A 24,382-nucleotide genomic window follows, 5' to 3' on the forward strand; every position below is an offset into this window, starting at 1 on the left:
ACCACTATCAGTCAGCTATCGCTGTATTACACACAACCCAAATTCTAGGATGCTCAGGCTTCAGTTGTTGCAGCTCCCAGGCTCTAGAGTACAAGATCAATAGTTGTGGTGCACAGGCTTAGTTGCTCCAAGGTATGTGGGATCTTCCAGGAACAGGAAGATCCACCTGTGTCTCCTACATTGGCAGGCAGATTCTTTACCCCTGAGCCACCAAGGGACCCCCAAATTATTCTTTATAGACAAATAAGACTTGAAAAAGCTGTTCAAAGCATTTCATCTTTGTATAAACAACAATAAATTTTAACTGACTTTATTTGTACTTTTTGTTCTTATGTTTCTGAAAGAGAATAGTAGTCTGGGAATTGGATTATTTGGCCCTGATTTTGGCTGTTACGTGGCTTTGCCAAGTCACTTAATATCTTGGCATCAGTTTCTTTAAGATATCTTCCAGATACAAGTGCCTATGAATTTAAAGCTGGTCCATCAGCAATATTTATGAACTACCAGAATTATAAGTAAATTACTCTGGGAACCAAGATAGCTTATTATCAAACCCAAAAGTATTGAAGGGATCTTTAGACTCATTGAGTCAAACTCCCTCATTTTAGAGATGAAGAAACTGAAGTCAAGAGTGATGATTCAATTTTCCCAAGATTATAGACAATTAGTAATGGAGTTTAAGATGGGAAAAGGCATATAATCCTATAGAAAATTTGACTTTGTTGTTAAATTTTTAAGTGTGTGTAAGAAGATATTCACACCTGTACCTAGAAGATACATCTTAAGTTGAATCATATGAAACTGCTATTTTTGGGGGGTAAAAAATTGTCAAATATCATCAACTTCATTTGGTTTAACATAATTGAGAACATTAGCAGCACTGTTTGTAAAAACAAAAACACAGCAAATTACCCAAATGTCCACAAACTATAAAATATAAAAATTACTGGTGAGATAGTCATAAAGGGGAATTCTATAGAACAGTAGGGAAAAAAGCAAACCTTACAGTCAGAGCATCAAGAATGATAAATCTCAAAAGCAAGCAAATCACCAAAGAATGCATACTATATGATTACATTCTTAGAGAATACAAAAAGAAGAAAATGAAACAATTTATTATTTAAAGATAATCTTATAGGGCAAATTTCTTTCTTTCTTTTTTTTTTTTTTTGGCCATTCCCCATGGCATGTAGGATCTTAGTTCCCTGAGCAGGGATTGAACCCATGTCCCCTGCAGTGGAAGCTCCAAGTCTTAACCAGTGGATTAGCAGGGAAGTCCCGAGAAATCATTTTTTTTTGAAGCAAGGACTATTAAACAGAAAATCAGATTAATTGTTACCTCTGAGAGATAATGTTTTATTTCTTAAATTAGGTGGTTGATACTTTGGTGTATATTATTTTTTTCTTTATAACTGACACATATTTCCTAAATTAAATTATTCAATATTTAAAACAATATAACATTAAAGAAATGACACATGCTCTTTGCTGACAGGAGTATAAATTGGTATAGACACTTGAAAGGGCTATTGGCAGTGTCTATTAAAATGAAAAAGAAGGAATGTAATAGATTTTCTGTGTTAGAGAAAGTTTGGATTAAACTCCTGGAGAATTACTTTGCTTACTATAATCTTAAGAAGCTACCTGAATTTTGAGATCTCTAATTGCTCTGAAATCCTCCAGTGTCCCTGCCCACATATTCTGCTTCCTCCATCCCTCCCCTCCTGCCCTACAGCACTCCATACCCACCTACCCACCAGTCACTCCCTCATTCGTTCATATCACATGCCCTCCCTCTTTCATATGCTCCCCAAACATAAAACAATTTAAGTTCTAAGGTCAGTAACTAGACAAGATTTTATTATTTTTCCTGCCATAAAACATGCAACATTAATGTTCATTTACAATGAGAACTTACAAAAGGCAACAAAGATTATTTGCACTCCCTTATCATCCTCTGCCCCACGCCCCCTAAAATGTTGGAAGCATTTTGCTGTGTAAACAGTTCAGAGAGAGTATTGTTTCACTGGAATGAGGTCCACCCACACTGTTTCCAGAGATAAAGTTTTGGAATGGTTAACTACATAGTAAATGATACTGATGCAGCCATGGAATTTTCTGTCCAGTTCAATCAGATGTTTTCACAAAAATTCATATAATCAAAATTCTTACTACTAAAAATTACTTTTGTAGTAATTGGGGGTTAGATGAGATGAACAGTGTCCAGGACTAGATTGCCTACGGCTAGCTTATGTGAAAATTTGCAGCAATTCTTACTAAAACAACCAGCCTAAAAAATTCCTCAGTTACGGTAAACTATCCCTGAAGTAATATAATTCTCCTTGGAATATTTAGAAGTTTTGTCTCAGAATTTATCCTGTATCTCTGAATCAAAGTTGGTTCATTTTCAAATTACAGAGATAAATGAAATAATAACCATGAAAAAATTGAATTCAATTATTTTACCTTTTGCTAGACTTGAGCTTAATAGTTGTTTCTCACCTGTATGTGTGGTAAAATTCACATAACTCAATACTGCTTTTAGGGCTTCCCAGGTGGTGCTAGTGGTAATGAACCTGCCTGCCAGTGCATGAGACAAAAGATGTGCAAGTTTGATCTGTGGGTTGGGAAGCCACTGTAGGAGGACATGGCAACTCATTCCATTATTCTTGCCTGGAGAATCCCATGGACAGAGGGGCCTGGTGGGTTACAGTCCCTACAGTTGCAAAGAGTTGGACATGACTGAAGCAACTTAGCACACACACACACGCACGCATACTGCTTTGCCCCAGAGACACAGATCCCACTATTAAAGTTTTGTTTCTAAGACAACATTTAGTCAAACTATCTTTTGTTGTTTTCTTGCTTTCTTAAGATTTTTGAGATGTAAAGCTGACTTTATTTCACTGAATCCTAAAATTTGTTTTTGCCCATTTTTGTTCAGGGTAAGTAACACTAGGAAAATAAGCCTTTCAAATGGAAAAAAAAAAAATTGAGAAGATAGAAAACCTAGTCACAGGGTCACTGTGTTGGTAGCTTTTCAAATGGAGAATAGATTATAAAAATCTCTTAAACAGTATAAAATGTTGTCATTCTGTGTTTTAGTATTTAGCTCCCCCCCCCCCCAAGAAAAGGCAGTTACAATAATGGGTCTGGTTCAGTGGATTTACATGCTTATTTGAATCCTCTTCAAGGGGGAAAAAAAAGGCCAACTGATATTTAATTCATTTTTCTATTAGAGTCTATTTTATTAAGGAGGAAGTGAATTAGACTTGAAAAATTATTATCTCTGGGAAAGTGGTCTAGTAAACTAGACCCACTTTTAAACACATTTTCTGAAATGCACATCAAGTGGGTTAGCTCAGTTTCCTGTAACGTGGTGATTTCTAGTCTGGTGGGGTTGCTGTGCTCTTTCCTACTTTCGGGCATTATACACACACTGATGCTTTCTGATGAAACACAGATGATGAAACATACTGATGGAGAGAAGTGGATGTGCCGGGGAGGGGGCTGTAATGAACTGCTGAGCCCAAGCCAGTGCACACAGCTCCCTGATGCTCCAGCAGAGAACCAAGTATTGGTAGACTTTCCATTCAATAAGCGGAATCCAGACTTTGATGTGAAGTTTGTCATGCTTAGATGATGACAGCTAAAGCACTTTGCAAACACTGTGAAGAACTTGTGTGTGTGAGCCCAGCAGAACGTGTCTGCCAGCCCGTGGATCAGGTGCTGGAGACTGCCCATCAGGCAGTAAAAAAGTATATTAGTGGAGAAAGAAAGTTTCTATTTCTTGGAGAAAGAAAGAAAATGTTAATGCATCTCCCTTTCGTCGGTTGACATCTCCCTCTTTCCCTTTTTCCAGGCTATGTGCTGTCCCTGAGCTGTCCGAATACCTCCCAGGCTTGGTGTGAGATCACACGTGTGTCACAGCTGCTGGCTTCTCCTGTCCTCTACAGGGACCTGAATTCCAGCATAACCAACCTGAGTGTTTCTACAAATACAGAGAACAAATACAACCTTTATATAGGCCTGGTACTGGCAATAAGTTCCAGTATTTTTATTGGCTCCAGTTTCATCTTGAAAAAAAAGGGCCTTTTGCAACTGGCCAAAAAGGGTGTCACTAGAGCTGGTAAGAGACAAATGCAACTAACAAATTCAAGTTTCTAATTGCAGAGATAATCGTATTGTAAGACCGTGGTGCTATGAGAATTTCAGAGAATTTCCCTGTCTCTGTCTTAGCCCCTATCTCTGTTCTCAGCAGTTTCCAGGATTGAACCAGTTATGTCTCCTTTAGGTTGAGACTAAAACTCAAAAGATTTAGCATGTGGAATGAGTTATTCTTTCATAACCTTGTTGTCGTTCAGTTGCTAAGTCATGTCTGACTCTTTGCGACCCTATGGACTGCAGCATGCCAGGCTTCCCTGTCCTTCACTGTCTCCAGGAGTTTGCTCAAACTCACATCCATTGAGTCAGTGATGCCATTCAACTATCTCATCCTCTGTCACCTCCTTCTCCTCCTTAGTCTGAGATTTCAGGATTTAAAGTCAGATCAGGCTAAACACATTAGGGGGTTTTGTTTGCACTCAGAGTAAAATCCAAACATCCTTGCACAATCTCTGACCTCACCTCCTGTCTAAAGTGTCCCATGCTACCTCTCCAGCTTCATCTTCTGCTACCCTCCCTGCCACCTGCTTTTCTCTGGTTCTTAGAATTTACCAAGTTCTTTCCCACCTCAAGAGACAGGGGTTCAATCCCTGAGTCGGGAAGATCCCCTGGAGTAGGAAATGGCAACCCACCCCAGTATTCTTGCCTGGAGAATCCCATGGACAGAGGAGTCTGGTGGGCTACAGTCCATGGGGACAGCAAAGAATCAGAAATGACTGAGCGCAGCATGGCTGGGACAGCTTCCCACCTCAAGGTCTTTTCCTTTGCCTGCAACTCTCTTCTTCCTGCCTGTCACTTGGTGACTCATACTTCAGACTTCAACTAAAATATAACCACTCCAGAATGGCCTTCTTGACCATCCTCTTTGGGAAGGTCTCACTCACCTCCACCCCTGCTATTATTGCACTAAGGGTTTCCTTCAGTGTCCCTGGAATAATTTGTCATTGTACATTTATTGTTTATTTACTTGTTGTCAACAGTCTTGTTTATTGATAGTAGATTCACAAAAGCAGGAACCTTCCCTAGCATAGAGGTTGGCACCCAATAAGTATTGTCAAGTCAATAAATAGATAGCAGTAGAATTAGGTACTATTTGCAGTGACATTTCAGAAGCTATTAGCTCTGCTTGACTGTCCTTTATTAGCCATGAATTTTCTATTCATTCTTATCAAGAAAAATGTCTTTAAAAAGCTAAATATTGTTCTAAGATCCATGGAGGATAATAAATGGTTATGAATTACACAAACAAGTTTATAGAAGAGTACTATTGAGGGGACACTGATTAAAATAGTTTAGCATTTAAAAAGATAGACAAAATAAAAGATAATTGAAAAGTCGAATAAGTCCATGCAGCAGTTTATTACACAATTTTTAAAGTGGCATTTCAGTCCACTAGAGAAAGGATGAATTATTCAATCGGAAGTATAGAGACAACTGTCAAAAACTAGAGCAGAAAAATGTAAGAGTCCTACTTTATTCCATTTTTCACAATAGATTTCACATACTTTAATTTAAATTTAAAATAAAGTAATTTTTTAAATCCTAAAAGAAAGTCTTCCTAAGCATAAAGATAAAGGAGGAAACAATTCTATATGAAGAAAGAGATTATCTGGATTGACCAAAAAAAAAAAAAATCCTACTTGAAAACACCTGTAACTGAAACTGAAAAGGAAATGACATGTAGGGGAGAAAATTTCAAAATATATGACAAAGGGTATTAGGATCCACAGTATGTAAAGAGTGACTACAGCTGATAATCCCAGGAAAAGGAAATGGCAACCCACTCCAGAATTCCTGCCTGGAGAATCCCAAGGACAGAGGACCCTGGCAGGCTACAGTCCATGGGGTCTCAAAAAAGTCTGACATGACTTAGGTGTGACTAAACAACAACAATAGTTGATAAGAAAATGATTAGTACCTAACAGAAAAAGACAAAGCACATAAACAAGGAACTCACAGAATAAGAATTGTAAGTGGCCAATAAACATACTTAAGTAAATGTTAATTCACTAGTACCCAAAGAGATATCAACTATATAACAATTGGCTCCAGGGTTGTTGCCTACTATTTTAATAAGATTTGGTTTTTCTTTAAAAAATAATGCCCTATGCTGCTAAGGGAACTTGAGAAATAAATAGCTTTCTTAAACATTGCTGGAAGCAATATAAATAGGTACAAACTTTCCTGAGAGAAATTTGGGAAAGTTTAAAATGTTACCATCTTAAAATCGAATAATTCTACTTCTGGGAATTTATCTTAAGAAGTGAATGAAACTACAGTAATAAAAACAGCATCATATTGGCACAAAAACAGACATATAGATCAATGGAACAGAGATAACCCACACATCTACAGTCAATTATCCTATTATAAAGCAAGCAAGAATATATAATGGAGAAAAGAGTTTCTTCAACATGTGGTGTTGGGATAACTGGACAGCTACATGTAAATCAAGGAAATTAGAACATCCCTCATACCATATACAAAAATAAACTCAAAAAAGGTTTAAAGACCAAAATATAAGATGTGACACCATAAAACTCCTAGAGGAGAACATAGGCAAAACATTCTTGGACATAAATGGTAGCAATATTTTTATATGTCTCCCAAGGCAAAAGAAATAAAAGCAAAAATAAACAAATAGGACCTAATCAAACTTAAAGCTTTTGCATAGCAAGGGAAACCATCAACGAACAAAAAAGACAACCTATGTAATGGGAGAAAGTATTCGAAAATAGTGTAACCAACAAGGAGTTAATATCCAAAATATACAAATAGCTCATACAACTCAATATCAAAACAAACAACCCAATCAAAAAAATGGCAGAACACTTAAATAGACATTTTTCCAAAGAAGACATTCATATAACCTATAGACACATGAAAAGACGTTCAGTGTCACTAATTATCAGGGAAATGCAAATCAAAACTATAGTGAGGTATTATCTCACCCTGGTCAGAATGGCCATCATTAAAAAGTCCACAGACAAATGACTAGAGAGGGTGTGGAGAAAAGGGAACCCTCCTATACTGCTGGTGGGAAGGCAAATTGGTACAGCCACTCTGGAAAACGACTGGAGGTTTCTTAGAACACTAAAATTAGAATTACCATATGATCCAGCAGTCCCATTCCTGGGCATGTATTCAAAAAGACAAAAACTCTAATTTGAAAAGACATATACACCCCAGTGTTCAAAGCAGCACTATTTACAAAAGCCAAAACATGTAAAAAACCCAAGTGCCCATCAACAGATGATTGGCTTAAGAAGATGGGATATATAAATATAATGGAATATTACCCAATCATAAAAATGAATTAAATCTTGCCATTTACACCAACACAGATGCACCTAGAGAATATAATACTAAGTCAAACAGAGAAAGACAAATATATATTACTTATATGTGGAATCTACAAAATAATGCAAATGAGAACCAGACTCATAGACATAGAAAACAAATTTATGGTTACCAAAGGGAAGGGGATAAATTAGAATAAATTAGAAGTATGATATTAAGAGATACAAACTACTGTACCTAAAATAGATGAGCAACAAATATTTACTGTATAGCATATAGAACTACATTCAATATCTTATAATAACCTATAATGGAAATTAATCTGAAATATATATATATATAAAAAACTGAATCACTTTGCTGTATACCTGGAACTAACACAAAATTATAAATCAAGTATATTTCAATTTCTAAAAAAGAATTAAACACATCCAATATAAGCATTATGGCCTATAAAGTAAAAAGAGTTTAAAAAAAAAAGAGTAAATAAGAATTCAACCTAGATTTACATATCTGGATGTTTATAATATTTAAGGCTTTTATATAATGATAAGAAAAAAACTAAAAACAATATATATATATTGTTTCCAGTTTTATATATATATACACTCTATGGTTATATATATATATATATATATATATATACACACACACACACACACACTCTATGTTTGAGTGTCTGTATGATCTCATACAGGTTAATAATAATACACCAGACTTTGGAATGCTCAATTATTAATTAAGGGCTGACAAAGTATTTCTGATACTAAGTTTTTTAAAAATAGCATATGAAATCATATTTTAATATTCCAATTTAGTTATTTGCAAATTTTGTAAGGAGAAAATCATAAATGGTTAATTCATGTGGTTAAGGTCAAAAATTACAAGAGTGGGAAGATAATTCTCTGAGTATCTTAGGAAAGGTTTTGTCGTTTTCAGTAGACTAGACACAAATAGATTCAAGGGATTAGATCTGATAGACGGAGTGCTTGAAGAACTATGGACAGAGGTTCATAACATTGTACAGGAAGTGGTGATCAAAACCAACCCCAAGAAAAAGAAATGCGAAAAAGATAAAATGGCTGTCTGAGGAGGCCTTACAAATAGCTGAGAAAAGAAGAGAATTGAAAGGCAAAGGAGAAAAAGAAAGATACATCCATCTGAATGCAGTTCCAAAGAATAGCAAAGAGAGATAAGAAAACCTTCCTAAGTGAACAGTGCAAAGAAATAGAGGAAAACAATAGAATGGAAAGACTAAAGATCTCTTCAAGAAAATTAGAGATACCAAGGAAACATTTCATGCAAAGATGGGCACAATAAAGGACAGAAACGATATGGACCTAACAGAAGCAGAAGATATTAAGAAGAGGTGGCAAGAATACACAGAAGAATTATACAAAAAAGATCTTAATGACCCAGATAACGAGGATGATGTGATCACTCACCTAGAGCCACACATCCTGGAATGTGAAGTCAAGTGGGTCTAAGGAAGCATCATTACAACCAAAGCTAGTGGAGGTGATGGAATTCCAACTGAGCTATTTCAAATCCTAAAAGATGATGCTGTGAAAGTGCTGTATTCAGTATCCCAGCAAATATGGAAAACTCAGCAGTGGCCACAGGACTGGAAAAGGTCAGTTTTCATTCCAATTCCAAAGAAGGGCAATGCCAAAGAATGCTCAAACTACCGCACAATTGCACTAATTTCACGTGCTAGCAAAGTAATGCTCAAAATTCTCCAAACCAGGCCTACAGTACTTGAACAGAGAACTTCCACATGTTCAAACTGGATTTAGAAAAGGCAGAGGAACCAGAGATCAAATTGCCAACATCCGTTGGATCATAGAAAAAGCAAAAGAATTCCAGAAAAACATCTACTTCTGCTTCATTGACTATGCTAAAGCCTTTGACTATGTGGATCACAACAAACTACGGAAAATTCTTAAAAAAGATGGGAATACCAGACCACCTTACCTGCCTCCTGAGAAACCTGTGTGCAGGTCAAGAAGCAACAGTTAAAACTGGACATGAAACAACAGACTGGTTCCCAATTGGGAAAGAAGTACTTCAAGTGTGTATATTGTCACCCTGCTAATTTAACTTCTATGCAGAGTACATCATGCAAAATGCCAGGCTGGGTGAAGCACAAGCTGGAATCAAGATTGCCAGGAAATATCAATAACCTCAGATATGCAGATGACATCACCTTTATGGCAGAAAGCGAAGAGGAACTAAAGAGCCTCTTGATGAAAGTGAAAGAGGAGAGTGAAAGAGCTGGCTTGAAATTCAACATTCAAAAAATGAAGATCATGGCATCTGGTCCCATCACTTCATGGCAAATAGATGGGGAAACAATGGAAACAGTGACAGACTTTATTTTCTTGATTTTCTCCAAAATCACTGCAGATGGTGACTGCAGCCATGAAATTAAAAGATGCTTGCTCCTTGGAAGAAAAGCTGTGACAAACCTAGACAGCATATTAAAAAGCCTAGACATTACTTTGCTGACAAAGGTCCATATAGTTAAAGCTATGGTTCTTCCAGTAGTCACGTATGGATTTGAAAGTTGGACCATAAAGAAGGCTGAACACCGAAGAATTAATGCTTTTGAGATTTGGTGTTGTTGAAAACTCTTGAGAGTCCCTTGGACTGCAAGGAGATCAAACCCGTCCATCCTAAAGGAAATCAGTCCTGAATATTCATTAGAAGGACTGATGCTGAAGCCCCAATACTTTGGCCACCTAATGCAAAGAACTGACTCATTGCGGAAAAAAAGACCCTGATGCTGGGAAAGATTGAAGGTAGGAGAAGGGAATGACAGAGGATGACATGGTTGGATGGCATCACTGACTCAATGGACATGAGTTTGTGCAAGCTCCCAGAGTTGGTGATGGACAGGGAAGCCTGGCATGCTGCAGTCCATGGGGTCACAAAGTGTCAGACACAACTGAGCGACTGAATGACAGCTGACACAAATTCAGTTTCATGGTGCCAAAAGGTAGAGAATAAGTAGAGTCCAGCTGGCTAATGCTGGTTATTCTCTCATTGACTATCCAAAATTTCAAAAGCTCTTATGTCAACCATCTTTCCTTTAATGTCTTCATTAGGTACTAATCTAATTTAATATTTACGGGGTTCTGTCTTTAACTGTGGCCAAAATAAAGCATTTAGGGCTTATAATACTCTATCTACACCTCTGAATGGCATAAATAGTTTACCTTCCATATCAGTAAACAAAGGATACTGCTGACATCAAGACAGTAGTGACTGCCCCCACCAGCAGTCAGTGCAGCCTGAGGGGATTTGAGATGGAGAGCACTCGATATTGGCCCTAAACAGTTAAGGTGCATACCAAAGGAATGATTCCAGTGAGCCAGACTCCTACATCTTCCCATACAAATAGAAGTGCTAAATTCATTGTTTAAAATTAACAGTAATCTTTTGATGTTCCAACTACCTGTTTGTTTTTTTAATTTTTTTTGCAAAACTCCTATATATCCTGGCTCCTCCCTTTTCTATTCAGAGCAGGCCCTCAGAATTATCTGAGAGGCTGCCTCCCAGACTTAAGCCCTCAGCAAATCCACCAAATAAAACATAATTTTCAGTTTTTAGGTTTGCATTTTTTTTTTGAGTTGAAAATAATAAACCTCATGACTAATTTTCCTGCAAATGAAGAAAACATTTTCTGTAGAAATCAAAGGCAATGTAAAGGAGATCTCTAGAAATGACTGAGTAAGTAAGCTAAAAGATCAGATATACTGAGTAGGCCTTAAGTCTTGCTTTTTCTAACCATATTCCGGTACCTTTTATAGAAGTTAATTCCCCAAACCCTCTTCTTCCACTTTAGAACTTAATTTCTATTTTCATCATTTTCCTAGGACAAGGTGGACATTCTTACCTCAAGGAATGGCTCTGGTGGGCAGGATTACTCTCAAGTGAGTCCATAATGCCAAGAATGGTGTTTGCTTGCAAAATGATGAATAAATTACATGCAGTTGTTCAAACTGATCAGTTTATCCAACTGGTAAGGCTGGCATATCAGTCTGGAAGTTTTTGTGTGGGCATAATGTCTCATATATAAAGTAAGTCCTATGAATTTAGAATTAATTTTTATTCTGTCTTCCTCCCACCCTCATGTTCTCAATACTGTCTTGGATAGCCAAGAAAAAACTTACCATCTGAAATCTTAAGTTTTATCACTAACTTCTCCTTCTTTTGTATTTTATTCCCCATAATAATTGATGAAAATGCTTCCCTCCTGTATTTCCCTGGCTCCTAATTCTATATGTGACTATTCTAGCTGCATAGAGTGGGTAAATTTCCTAGCAAGGACCAAAACGTGGATAAATGAAAGTCCCCTCAGGTTGCTTGGTTCTGAACAAACAGAGAGGAGATGAAGATTGTCAGCATCTCCCTCCTCCTAGACTTGCCCGGAGGATTAAATGAGACTCTGTATGAAGTGAAACCACTTTCGTTAATGTGATGTCCAGAGAGAAGGCGGTGTTATCTCTCAAGCACTTTTGCAGATTTATATCTCCCTGCTAATTCCTCTGAACTTTCTCAAATTCCAAGCCTTAAACTTCCAGAGAAAGGACCTCATAAATTGTAGTTTCACATACTTGCCAGCCATCTCCCTCTGCAGCCAGAAGCCTTAAAACTTCCATCGGTTTTCCTGTACCACGTAAAACATTTCAGTATTTTTGAGATTCTCTTAAAGAATTGGATAACTTTTTCTTTAAACAAATGGTGGTATCTAAAAGGCTTGTTACGTCAAAACTTGGTTTCGCCTCTTGGTGGGTGTCAAAAGACACAACCAAACCAAAGATAAGAAGAAGAAAGGATTTGTTACTTGGAGCAGGTAAGGAGAATTCTGGAGATCTTTCCCAAAGTGCTGTCTCCCCAAACAGCAAATTGGGAAAGTTTCAAGCTCAAAGTATGTGCATATTCATAGAGGGCTTGAGCAGAGAAGAATCGAACATAGAAATGGGATGAAGGTTGATAAAATCCAGGCTAAGGCTTCTGTCTAGTTTATAGAGGTCATGAGGGTTGGGCAAGTTCAACATCATTCCTTAGGTTCAAATGGACTTAGTGGTGGAGGGGATTTAAATTCTGCAAAATAGCTCAAGAAAGTACTTTAGGCTAGCCTTTCCACTGAACCAGAATTGGGAGTCTTTACAACCAATTTATCATCTTTGCTGTTGTGACTTTTCTTGCCTGATAACAGTTTGTCCTTTTGTTCCTTTAAGATCATTAATTATTGAGCCCTGTTCAACGGCAAGCACTGTGGCCAGGCTTAGAGCACACAATAGCTTAGGCCTAAAATGGCTTCTCTTACATCAAAAAGCTGTATCTCATTCTTTTCCTTTGGGAAACCCATACCCTATCTGCTTACAAGATGGTGAATAAAAATAATTTCAATTTATATAGCGTTTTTTCAATTTTTAAGGTGTTTTCACATTTGTTTTCATACTTCATTTGAGTAACTGTTGTCAGGGACCATACTGGGAAGATTCCAAATAAATACTTGGATGATTCTCTCCCTTTACTCTCTCTTTTTCTCGTATCTTCCCACCCTCTGCCTATGCGATAGAAAGTAGAAGAAGAATATTATATGGCTACATTTGTAATTGTATTCTCACCATGCACATGGTTTCAACAAGTATTAAAGACAGAAAAGCATTGTCTTCAACATTAGAGATTTTTACCTAGAGACAAACACACATTACTTCATGAAGTCAGTATTTTCCTGGAAAGCTATCGTGATAAAAATATAAATAATGAGGTATTCAAGAAAGCTTATGTTGATGAAAAATTAACTAGTCAATCTAAAAAAGAAATGGAAAATTTTTATTCAAGTCAAATTAAGAATTATAACCTGAGAACAGACTCTCAGCAAACTATTCTGTACGTTAGAGATCAAATCACAGTTGTATAAGTTTTTCAAGACAGGAGGCTGTACACTAAATGCTGTATAATGAACACTTTACACAATCCAGAGGTGCACATACAAAGAAGGTCGTGGTCCCTTCAAGATTGAGGAGGAAGGATATCCGCTAAGGAGTCTGGCTAATGCACAAGACACACTAAAGGGGAGAGGGGAGGCCCAAATGGGGAAAAAAATTGTGTACATTTTTCTCATCTTGCCATAAAATGTGAATTTTATTTCATTGCTTATGATTCCAAGAAAACTACCATTGTTGCTGTTATGCACAGTCTCCTAATGTTCCATTCTGTATGTTTCTATTTGTTTTAAGATGTTTTGAAGCTGATTACTCTTGCAGATCTGGCTGGGGATGGGGTAGGGGCTGGGAGTGGAGTGGATAGCAGCCAGGGGGAAAAAGAAAAAGTGTACTGGTGTCTTTTATCTGTTCCAGAAGCTCTCTCAACAAGAAGTATGTGCTTGGCATAGCTGCAGTGTGAAATACTACATTCTGTGGGCAAGCATTCAGTTGTGACCCAGGAGAATAATCTGCCCTCAATACAAGAACCCAACTCTTAGAGGGATTTTCCATTGCTCTCGAAGTTAATTGCATCCCCCTATCTCATGGAAGTCTGGAGTTGCTCAGATAAGAAAAGGCCTCCAGGAGCACATTGTTAGGACTTGAGCTACTAAGATACTGTTACTTGCTTGTAGATCCCCTGCAATCCAGGGCTGCCTGACTACACAGGCCTGTGGGTATCTCTGCCTATCCCCTGGCTGGACTATCCCCTGGCTGGACCTCTAGAAAGCATTCTAATTTTACAAGTTGCTTTATTATTAATTTGCCCACAGTAGGTATTCTTGAGCAAACAATAATTCTCTGCTCACTTCAAAGCCTACCTCTGCCAGATTTCAGCAGAGTGACCAACTATGTTTCTGGTACTAAAGTAACTGAAATCTTTATTGAAGGTCTTTTAAAATAGATATTTCCCTGTCACCACTTTTTGCATTAGTGAGTTTGCATCATCAGGTAATTAAGGTGCATCTGCAACCTTTGAATACCAAACTTTCCCCACCTTCCCTAAAAGAAGTTAAATTATTCCTTTTCATTAGTTGTGAGTGTCTTCAGAATAAAAGACTACTGTTTTGCCTGTGTCCGTTGTTGAATACATGTGCCTATCCTTCATATTAACGCTGCTGCTTGCTTTCCAGTGGGAGCAGGAGAGGCTGTGAATTTTGCAGCTTATGCTTTCGCTCCTGCCACTCTGGTCACCTCACTGGGCGCTCTGAGTGTTCTTGTCAGGTACGTGAGCAGTAAGGAACTTGGCTTCTGCAGAGATTTTAATACCATGATTCACATAACCCACAAGAAATAGATTACTAAGCGTATCTCAAAGAAAATTTTGAAAATCACAAAAATAATTTAAGAAGATTCCACAATAAATAGCAGTAGAAATAAGAAACAGAGTGTCTTCCTGCTAAACTTAAGGTAATTGTGTGTTTTCTTTGTGATGATTCAGTGAAGCCAAGCAGTTTTCCCCTCTCACCTGAACAAATTGCCACAACCCTCTTTATGCTTTCTGTTGCCATAGTGGTTAATGACCATAGTTATCAGAGGACTTTAAAAAGCATGATATTTGGTTTAAATTTCAGCTCTTACTAAAACTCTTGCATTGATGCTGAATTACTTCTGTTTGGAGACATCTTAGTTTCTTTTAGTCCTGCAAGCAGGAGTCATTTTCCTGTCAATAGAAAGTGGATCTAATATATCTGAGTTGATCGTTATTATGATCCCAAATGAATGTGTTCCATGAACCCATGAACTGTTTTATTTTGTAACTAAGCAACTATTGTGTTTTTGCCTTTTCCTTTTATCTCCATTATCAACCTCTAGAAGAAGGTTTATGACTAGGCCTACCCACTGGTGGGAGTGCCAGGGCATAAGGAGAAGGGACCACAGCCGACCTAGTGGTTGAACAGCAGGATGGCATAATCTGTGTCCATCCTGGTGCCAATCTAGAACTCCCTGAGGCCATAGCAACCAAAGTAGTGGGAAAGTATCAGGGCAATAGCAGTTGGTAAGGAAATATTTTAGTATTTTGACAACCCATTTGGTTGTACTTGTGTGTACCAGCTAAATACTGGCCCTGAAGAGCAGAGTTAATTCTTCTTTAGGCTTATATCTTTCTTTGAAGCTTTCATGAGCATGCATGTTCTAAATGTATCATGCCAGTAAGATGTAAAAATATCTTCTACTTTGACTTTACAGAAAAAGATGGGGAAATTGAAAACAAATTGAGTGGGACCTCTTAGAAGGCCATGGGAAATTTTCAGGTGTACAGAATGCCTATTATAATATTTTAGATAGAAAAGCAATTTAAGCAGATTTGATTAATCATCTTTTCTGAGTTTTAAAGCTAATCAGAGTACAGATGTAGAAAATAAAGTTACCAGAAGGTGAAGGGAGAAGAAGGGATAAATTGGAAGACTGGAATTGACATATATATATATACTATATATAAAACAGACAACTAATAACCTACTGTATAGCACAGGTAACTCTACTCAATACTCTGTAATGGTCTATATGGGAAAAGAATCTAAAAAAGAGTGGATATATGCATATGTATAGCTGATTCACTTTGCTGTATTCCTGAAACTAACAGAACATTGTAAATCAACTATACTCCCATGAAATTTTTTTAAAATAGCAAACTACCAATGATTTTTAAAATGTTAATCTTAAAGTTTGACAAATGGTAGAAATTTTTCTAAATACAAATATAGTAATATATAACAAACTTCACACACATACATAAAGCAAGCAAGCTAATTGGGGTTTTCAGTGTCATGTAGCATATTCCAAGCAGTTGACTGAGATACAGACTGGTGCACACCATGGCGTGACAACTGAGCTGCTGTGGAATCCAAAGGTAATTGAATAAGAGTGATTTTTTTCCTTCTTCCCACAGTGCAATATTGTCTTCCTACTTTTTAAATGAGCAATTGAACATTCATGGGAAAATAGGCTGCATATTAAGTATATTGGGATCAACTGTGATGGTTATCCATGCCCCACAAGAAGAGAAAGTTGCTACTCTGCATGAAATGGAAATGAAATTGAGAGACCCAGGTCTGTAATTCAACTGAAAGAGACACTCAAATTCTGCTCCACTTTCTGTCATCACATGAGTTTGTAATAATATTGTAATATGCTTCCTGCAAGCCTGTCTGTGGCTTGAGATATAGTACAAGCCTTCTGAGTAGTACAAGCCTTCTGAAAAGGTGCCACAACTAATTTCTGTGTCCGTGCTTCGCTTCCTCAGAATGAAGGGAAGAGATGGGAATTGGAGAGGGGAAAGGCTTATATTCCAACCCAAACTTTGACATCTTCCTCATTCTGAAAATAAAGTCAATCGGGCAATACCTGCTGTACCTTATAGTGTTGTCTGTGAGGTTCAAATATGTCTGTGAAAGTCCATTATGAGATATCAAAAGCCATGCAGTAACATGTTGTTGCTGTTCCTGTTTTTAATTTAATCACGGTTCTCTTTCTAAAACACTTATGCTCCTAAACTCATGACTAACAAGATTTCACAAAGACCTGACCCTATTGGCATTTTCTAAAGTCTAATTCTTTTCTCCTTCTAACAGGATTTATCTGCTTTGCTGTGATCATAACTGTGATCTCCTTGGTACTAATTTTGATTGTGGCGCCCAAGAAAGGACAGACCAATATATTGGTCTACATATCAATCTGTTCACTGATTGGAGCATTTTCAGTTTCCTCTGTCAAGGGCCTGGGAATTGCCATTAAGGAACTACTGGAATGGAAGCCCGTTTATAAGCATCCCCTGGTCTTTGTTTTGTTGGCTGTACTTGTGCTTTCGGTGGCAACACAGATCAACTATCTCAACAAGGCACTGGACACCTTTAATACATCTCTTGTGACTCCCATTTATTACGTGTTGTTCACATCCATGGTAGTGACTTGCTCCGCCATCTTATTCCAAGAATGGTATGGCATGAATGCTGGAGATGTCATCGGGACTTTGAGTGGATTCTTCACCATCATCAATGGCATCTTCCTTCTACATGCTTTTAAAAACATTGACATTACCTGGAGTGACCTGACATCCACTACTCAGAAAGAAGTCCTCTCTGCGAATGGCAGTGAAGACAAATATGTCTTACTAGAGAACACAGACTGTTCAGTGCCAGGATTCGATGATGACATTACCTTGTATAGCAGGACTGGTCAAAATCCCTAGAAACGTGGACTTTAACCACCAGGAGACACTTGGAGAGGAGAAGGAATACCTGATTCTTGAAAGAAATATTAGGAAAGCTGGCATTTTTAAAGTTCTAACTAATAATGTACACATGAGGCCAAATAAGCCATCAAGTTTGAAAAATCAAAATTTTGGTCCAGAAGACTTTTGCTGTTTTTCATTTCTGCAAACTTGAAACACTCCCTAAGCATGAAAGAAGTCAAAGAATTAGATAACTCTCAGAATAATCTCTTTCTTTTGGTCACAGTGTGTGTGACCTGCCAGGTGGCTCGTCATTTCTTTGGCTGCTATTCTTAGTTTCTCAGTAATTCACAGGTAAACTCAACTGTGTACTGATAAGCAGAATATCAGTCTTCACTCTAATGAGTCATAGTTTCAAATTATTAAGACTGAGAAGCGAGATCACTGATGCTTCCCCTCGCTCTACAACTTCCTTCTTTCTAAACTAAATAGCTAAAAGGAAGAGTGTTAAAGAACACACACATGTTGGAAATCTGCTCGGTGGTATGCTAGACTGTGCAAGACACATGTGCCCATGAAGGGCTTATAAGTTGTAATTTATTGGTATATCATAGAGGTTTATTAACAATTAAAATGGGAGAATGGAAGAGAGAAATACTTAATACCTTAGGTAAATGAAACTATTTTTCCTTTTCACAAAAACAAATGCACATGATTATGTTCATGGGTTAATTCAGACCTGAACAACACAGGACACAACTGAGTTTCTGAAGAAGCACAAGTGATTTTGGCTTTGGAGTTCTTTCTATTCATTTTGTTCTTTACTTTTATTATTATTATCCCAAGTGTCATTTTTCTTTTTGATGTAGAGACTTTCAAAGAGTAATTGCTGCATTGTTTTAGCATTATATTGTACACTTCAATTTTTCTCAAAGGTTTAATCCCCAAAGGGTGGGTTTTCCACAAACTAGAAACAAATAGAAAAATCTTTATGAAAGACCTGAATGAGTTATCATAATTGTCCTCTTGAAATCTGGCACTTTCACCTTAAGGAAATTATAATTGGTTACTAACCTTTTAAAAAATATACATATCCTACCACAATAAGTGGTAGATTGTCTTTTTCTGTTGAATTTCATCCTGGCCATGCTTTCCATCCATTTTATTGTAATTATCTGGGGAGAATAGGAAGGTGGGTTAACTTCTTAGAAAACAAAATACTAAGACCTCGGGGTAAAATACTAAGACCTTAGTACAGGGAAATATATTTTCATGTTAAAGCATGCATAAAATTTTCCTATCTCACTCCAAGTGCATGGGAGAAGTAACAATTTTGGTGATCTTTACTGTTTATGGGTAGATTACTCATCACTCATTGATTTAATGGAAAAGAAACTAGCTATATTATTTCTAGACCAAAGTTATTTCTCTCAAAAAAATCCTAAGCCCAAAATTATGACATGAAAAAAAAAAAAAAACCCTTCAGTTTGACTGGATTTTTCTTCTCTAATGTCAAATGTTAATTTGTTTGTAATCTAGCTCAAGTCTATCCTGGGTAATAGTAGTAGATTCTTTCCTTCAGAATTCCATTAAAGTGACTTGAGCATTTCCACAGTTTCGTTGAACTATGACTGACATCCACAGTGATGACCTGAGATGATTGCAAAATTCTAAAGTGCTGGTATAGTCTCTTTGGCATAGGGCTTCCCAGATGGCGCAATGGCACCCCACTCCAGTACTCTTGCCTGGAAAATCCCATGGACGGAGGGCCTGGTGGGCTGTAGTCCATGGGGTCGCTAAAAGTCCGACACGACTGAGTGACTTCACTTCACTTTCCCAGATGGCGCTAGTGGTAAAGAACCAGCCTGCTAATGCAGGAGACATGAGAAACACGGGTTCAATCCCTGGATTAGGAAGATCTCCTGGAGAAGGGCATGACAACCCACTCCAGTGTCCTTGCCTGGAGAATCCTATGGACAGAAGGGACTGGCAGTCTACAGTCCATGGGGTTGCAAAGAGCTGGACACAACTGAAGTGACTTAGCACACAGGCAGTGTTGAGTGCAATTCAGTGCCTTCCAAATTTTTGAAAATTGATAATCCATGGAAGATTCATGGGTTGATACCTCAGGTCAAATATATGTTTACTCTGTTGATTGCTGTTTCATCTAAATTGTATATCAGATACATAAGTTATGAATATAAGCTTGTGTTCATAGAAAACATGGTTTCTAAAAAGGTAGGTGTTAAAAGTTGTAGAAACTCATTTAAAGTTTTTCTTTTTTTATGTTGAAAACTGTTGCTTTCTCCAGGACACCTTCTTAGTGAGCAAATTCATAGCGTCCAACCTGACTCCAAGGTAGTCCTCCGTTTAACTGAATCTTGGTTTCAGGTATTTCCTCAAGGGCACCTGTTACAAAGCTTTGCCCTTGGTATATTGTGCCCAGCTTGAAGGTTCCTGGAATACAAGAAACCATGTGTACCCTGGGATGGATAATGAACTGGTGTTGACACATATGCCCAGGAGAAAGTCTCAGAAAAATCTAATAAGTTGAAATATATTGAGAAACAATGAAACATTTGAAAAACTCTAAAAATCTCTGGCGGGCATATGCATTGAAAAACCAAAATTTTGCAAATCCAAAACCCAGAATACTTTTTCCCAAATAGGAAGATGTTGTCTAAGAAGGAATACAATGCTGGATCCCTATATTCAGACTAACTGTGTTAGTCTAACTGGTACTTTCAAATGTATATATTTTAATATACATACACTTTATCTCAGATACCTTAAGATTTATTATGTGAAAAGCCTTTTGTAATTCTGTAAACATAATAGTTTCATTTTATTTTCTAACTTACAATTTTATTCCTAGATCAATGGTTAATTAATTTTTAGTTCAGATTTCCAAATGTTCATAAAGCCTCTAGATTTGGCAGCATGCAATTAACATTTTTAAGAGTATGAAATCAAATATGTGTGTATGGAAAGCACTCACATTTATCCCTGACATTGAGGCATTCAATACAATTCAGTTCTCTTGGAAACATTTTAATTCTCATAGTCTTAATATTGGACTGATAAGGACCATTAGTCATCAGTTTTCATAAATTCTTTTTTGTTCTCAGTTTGTCACTTTAGTTCATTTTTAATAATTCAAGTGAAAATGAATTCTATTAGTGTATTATCAACAATACAAAATGTCAGACAAAAATATTTTTCTTAATAAAACCAAACTAAATACACTTTTCACATCCCAATAAAGCTTTGTAGAAAATAACTTATATCAATATATATTAAATATTTTCAAATTTAAAAAATTATGATTATGAAATTTTCTATTTTTCTAATGTTTATAAATACTGTGCATTTTAGAAAGTTTACAACTTTTGATGTTTCTCTATATCTTTCATTTGTAATAAAATAATGTGGCTTACTTATCCTTGTTGAAGTTCTGTTTTGAGTTTCTTGAAGTTAAGTTTATGCCATGGCAAAATTAAAAAGAAAAGTTCGAGGTTTAAAATGCTTTGTGCTTAATGCTTTGTCATTTTCCTTGAAATTAAAGTCTATGTTTTAGAGAAAGGCTCTGCACAAAACCATCTCCTGTATAACTAACTGATCTGGCACCTGAACAAAAAGTAGAAGAAACTGTCTTATCTTTTGATAATTTTGTTGAACAGTCAGTGTAATGGTATCACCTCTCAGTTCAGAAATTTAAAAGAAAAACAAGAAAGAGAAAAAAATATATAACAATATTTGGTAGCACTGCATTACATTAAAATTTATATTCTCAAACCCTCTTTCTGGCCCCAGGGGAACTTGACCACATGCCTTTATCAACTTTATCAGTATTGACCATATCACCATGACTTTATCAACTTTCCTTATTTTAATTTGATTTCATGTTTAAGAACAGCTCTCTCAGTTGTTTCTAAGGAAATGAATTGTCTAGGGTACAAAAGCCTCTTTCTTACCTGTGTCTTTTTAAATGAACAGAAATAATTTGCAGTTCCCTAAATCACATTGCTACTTAGGGCCAGAATGAGGACCAAAACCCAAGCTCCCCAAACTACCCACTCCACAGTATGCAGGCACATATAAGGAGGGCTTGGTGGAACACATCTCCCCAGAGTTAGAATGAACTACAACTGCCCCCAGCAAGCCGTGTTAGCGTAGACCAAACATGACAGTACCCTGGCTGCAGTGTACAGGAAGCCTCTAAGAGGTAAGCTTAGGTTACAAAGAGTCTTAAATTTTATCTACAACAATGAACAATATATGTTTCCCAACTAGAATTTGTTTGCCAAAAAACAAGCAGAAAAAGCTTTTTGAGAGGGCTGACCACCTGAGACACCTTTTCCCACTTCAGTTACAAATCATGAAAAATCTTTCTTCTTGAAGGAAAACTGAGTCTCCATTAACGCCTTTAATATGGGAGAAAACCTCTGAGTTCTAAAGCACTTTTGTTTCATATGGAGAACTCCCCCTGTGGCTGGGAATGGAGCCGGCAGGAACCTGTAGGCCAAGCGTCACTAACCTCAAGCTTGTCCAGTGGTCAGGAGGCAAGTCTTCACACCAGTTTTCTGCACTGGGGTGCTCTTAAGACCATGTAGGCCTGAGCAACCACTTGACGGGGCAAGGGGCGGGGTCGGGGAGAGAGGTGTGCGGTGCAGAGGGGATGACAGATGGAGGTAAAAGCCATGAGTACCATATTCTCAGAATTCCCTCCCACACCCTGCTTTCTGTGATCCAGCCAGAAATTTCTGACCACCAGCGTGAAACTCAATCTGTTCCCACAGCTTGTGGCATTATTTATAACAGCCAAGATGTGGAAGCAACCTAAGTATCCATCAACAGATGAATAGATAAAGAAGATGTGGTATGTATACACAATGGAATAGTACTCAGCCATAAAAAACAGTGAAATAATGCCATTTGCAGCAATATGCCATTTCCCTGATAGCTCGAAGATCCCCTGGGGAAGGGATAGACTACCCACTCCAATATTCTTGGGCTTCCCTTGTGTGGCTCAGCTGGTAAAGAATCCACCCACAATGCAGGAGACCTGGGTTCGATCCCTGGATTGGGAAGATCCCCTGGAGAAAGGGAAAGGCTACCCACTCCAGTATTCTGACCTGGAGAATTCCACGGACTACAGTCTGTGGGGTCACAAAGAGTCAGACACAACTGAGCAACTTTCACACTTTCAGAGATTATGATATTAATAGGTCAGAGAAAGATAGACATCATATGCTAATATCTTACTTGTGGCATCTTAAAAAAAATGATACAAATGAACTTATTTACAAAAGAGAAACAGACTCACAGACTTAGATAACGAATTTATGGTTACCAAAAGGGAAGTTGGGGAAGGTAGGGGAGGGATAAATCAGGAGATTGGGATTAAAACGTACACAAAATACTGTATATAAAATATATAATAACCAACAAGGACCTACTGTATAGCACATCAAACTCTGCTCAATGTTATGTGGCAGCTGGATGGGAGGGGAGTTGGGGGGAGTATGAATACATGTATATGTATGGCTGGTTATTGGTTTTTATTTTTTTTGCTATTCACCTGAAAATATTACAATGTTATTAATCAGCTATACCCCAATACAAAATAAAAAGTTTAAAAAAAGAATACATATATAAAACTGAATCACTTTGCTGTATACCTGAAACTAATACAACATTGTAAATCAACTGTATTCCAATACTTTTTAAAAAGAAAACTAGGTACAATAGTATTATACTTAAAAAAGCTTGTGGATTGCATTGTAAATGTCTTCTATAGACTCACCAACCATGGAAACCAAATACAGGGCCTGACTCTTTAGCATCTATGAATCAAGTCTCTAGATCTTCCCTGGAATGGATCTGGGTGAAGTATATGGCTCCTCCTTGAGTTAATTGTGCACAACAAACATTCAGAAAATAAACTCAAACACATCCCAATGAAATAAATTGTTTCACAGACCAAGAAGGGACAAACTAGCTCTCCGACTCAGAAAGTCTCCTTGTTTTTCAATTAGTTTTTGCCTTTGTTTTCACTATAAACATTTCATCATTTCACTAGAAGAGTTTAAATAAAGTACATTTGAATAAAAGAGTTCACACTTCTCCCAATCCAGGGAATGGTAAGTCTAGGTTATAATGGACAAGCCTTGCAGGAAACAGAAATTTAATTATTATGGATAGAATGTGGTTTTATTTACCCTTGTTATCTTACTTGAACTTAATTCCTTCTGAGTAATCTTGCATGCACAGGAAAAAGGGCAAGGCTCTTTGAGAGTCTGGGATCACAGGATCGCAGCGTGTAAACTTAAGGAAGGCAGTGATTCAATCTTTTCAACAAGTACTGAGACAGACTTTCTGCAAAGGTAGGCTGCTGGATTGAGTTCACATGGGCAAGAAGGAGGGTCAACATTGGAGACACCACAGTATGGTTTCACTGTGAGAACCAAACTGGTTTAGGTCAGGTGGACTTAAGGAATTCAATGCAATTCAGGTTACAGGCAGCATTTCCACTTCTTATGGGGAGGTGCCTGCTGATAGGAGATTACCCTGCTGCTCGAGGAAAAATAAAAGGCATGGAAGAACTGGTCAAACAAGATCAAGTGTTATATTATTTGTTTTGCTTCATGGTGTGGCATAGCTGGGGCTGGAAGAAGCATGTCCCCACCAACGACCTGAGCACGTGATCTTACCTTCATAACATTGGGATAATTTACAGTCTAGC

General features: G+C 37.3%; 1 protein-coding gene across 1 annotated transcript in view; it reads left to right on the top strand.

Moving 5' to 3' along the window:
* Positions 1-22,038, top strand: part of NIPAL1 (NIPA like domain containing 1) — a 31,608-nt gene extending 9,570 nt beyond the window's left edge. Inside the window, exons 2-6 of the mRNA XM_005904586.2 lie at positions 3,863-4,129; positions 11,343-11,399; positions 14,597-14,687; positions 16,357-16,517; positions 17,039-22,038. Coding sequence (XP_005904648.1) covers positions 3,863-4,129; positions 11,343-11,399; positions 14,597-14,687; positions 16,357-16,517; positions 17,039-17,655 — 1,193 coding nt within the window. The 3' untranslated portion in view covers positions 17,656-22,038. The remainder of the gene's footprint in view (positions 1-3,862; positions 4,130-11,342; positions 11,400-14,596; positions 14,688-16,356; positions 16,518-17,038) is intronic.
* The last annotated feature ends 2,344 nt before the right edge of the window (positions 22,039-24,382 follow it).

Source organism: Bos mutus, chromosome 6 (assembly GCF_027580195.1).
Source record: "Bos mutus isolate GX-2022 chromosome 6, NWIPB_WYAK_1.1, whole genome shotgun sequence".
Lineage (NCBI taxonomy): Eukaryota > Metazoa > Chordata > Mammalia > Artiodactyla > Bovidae > Bos > Bos mutus.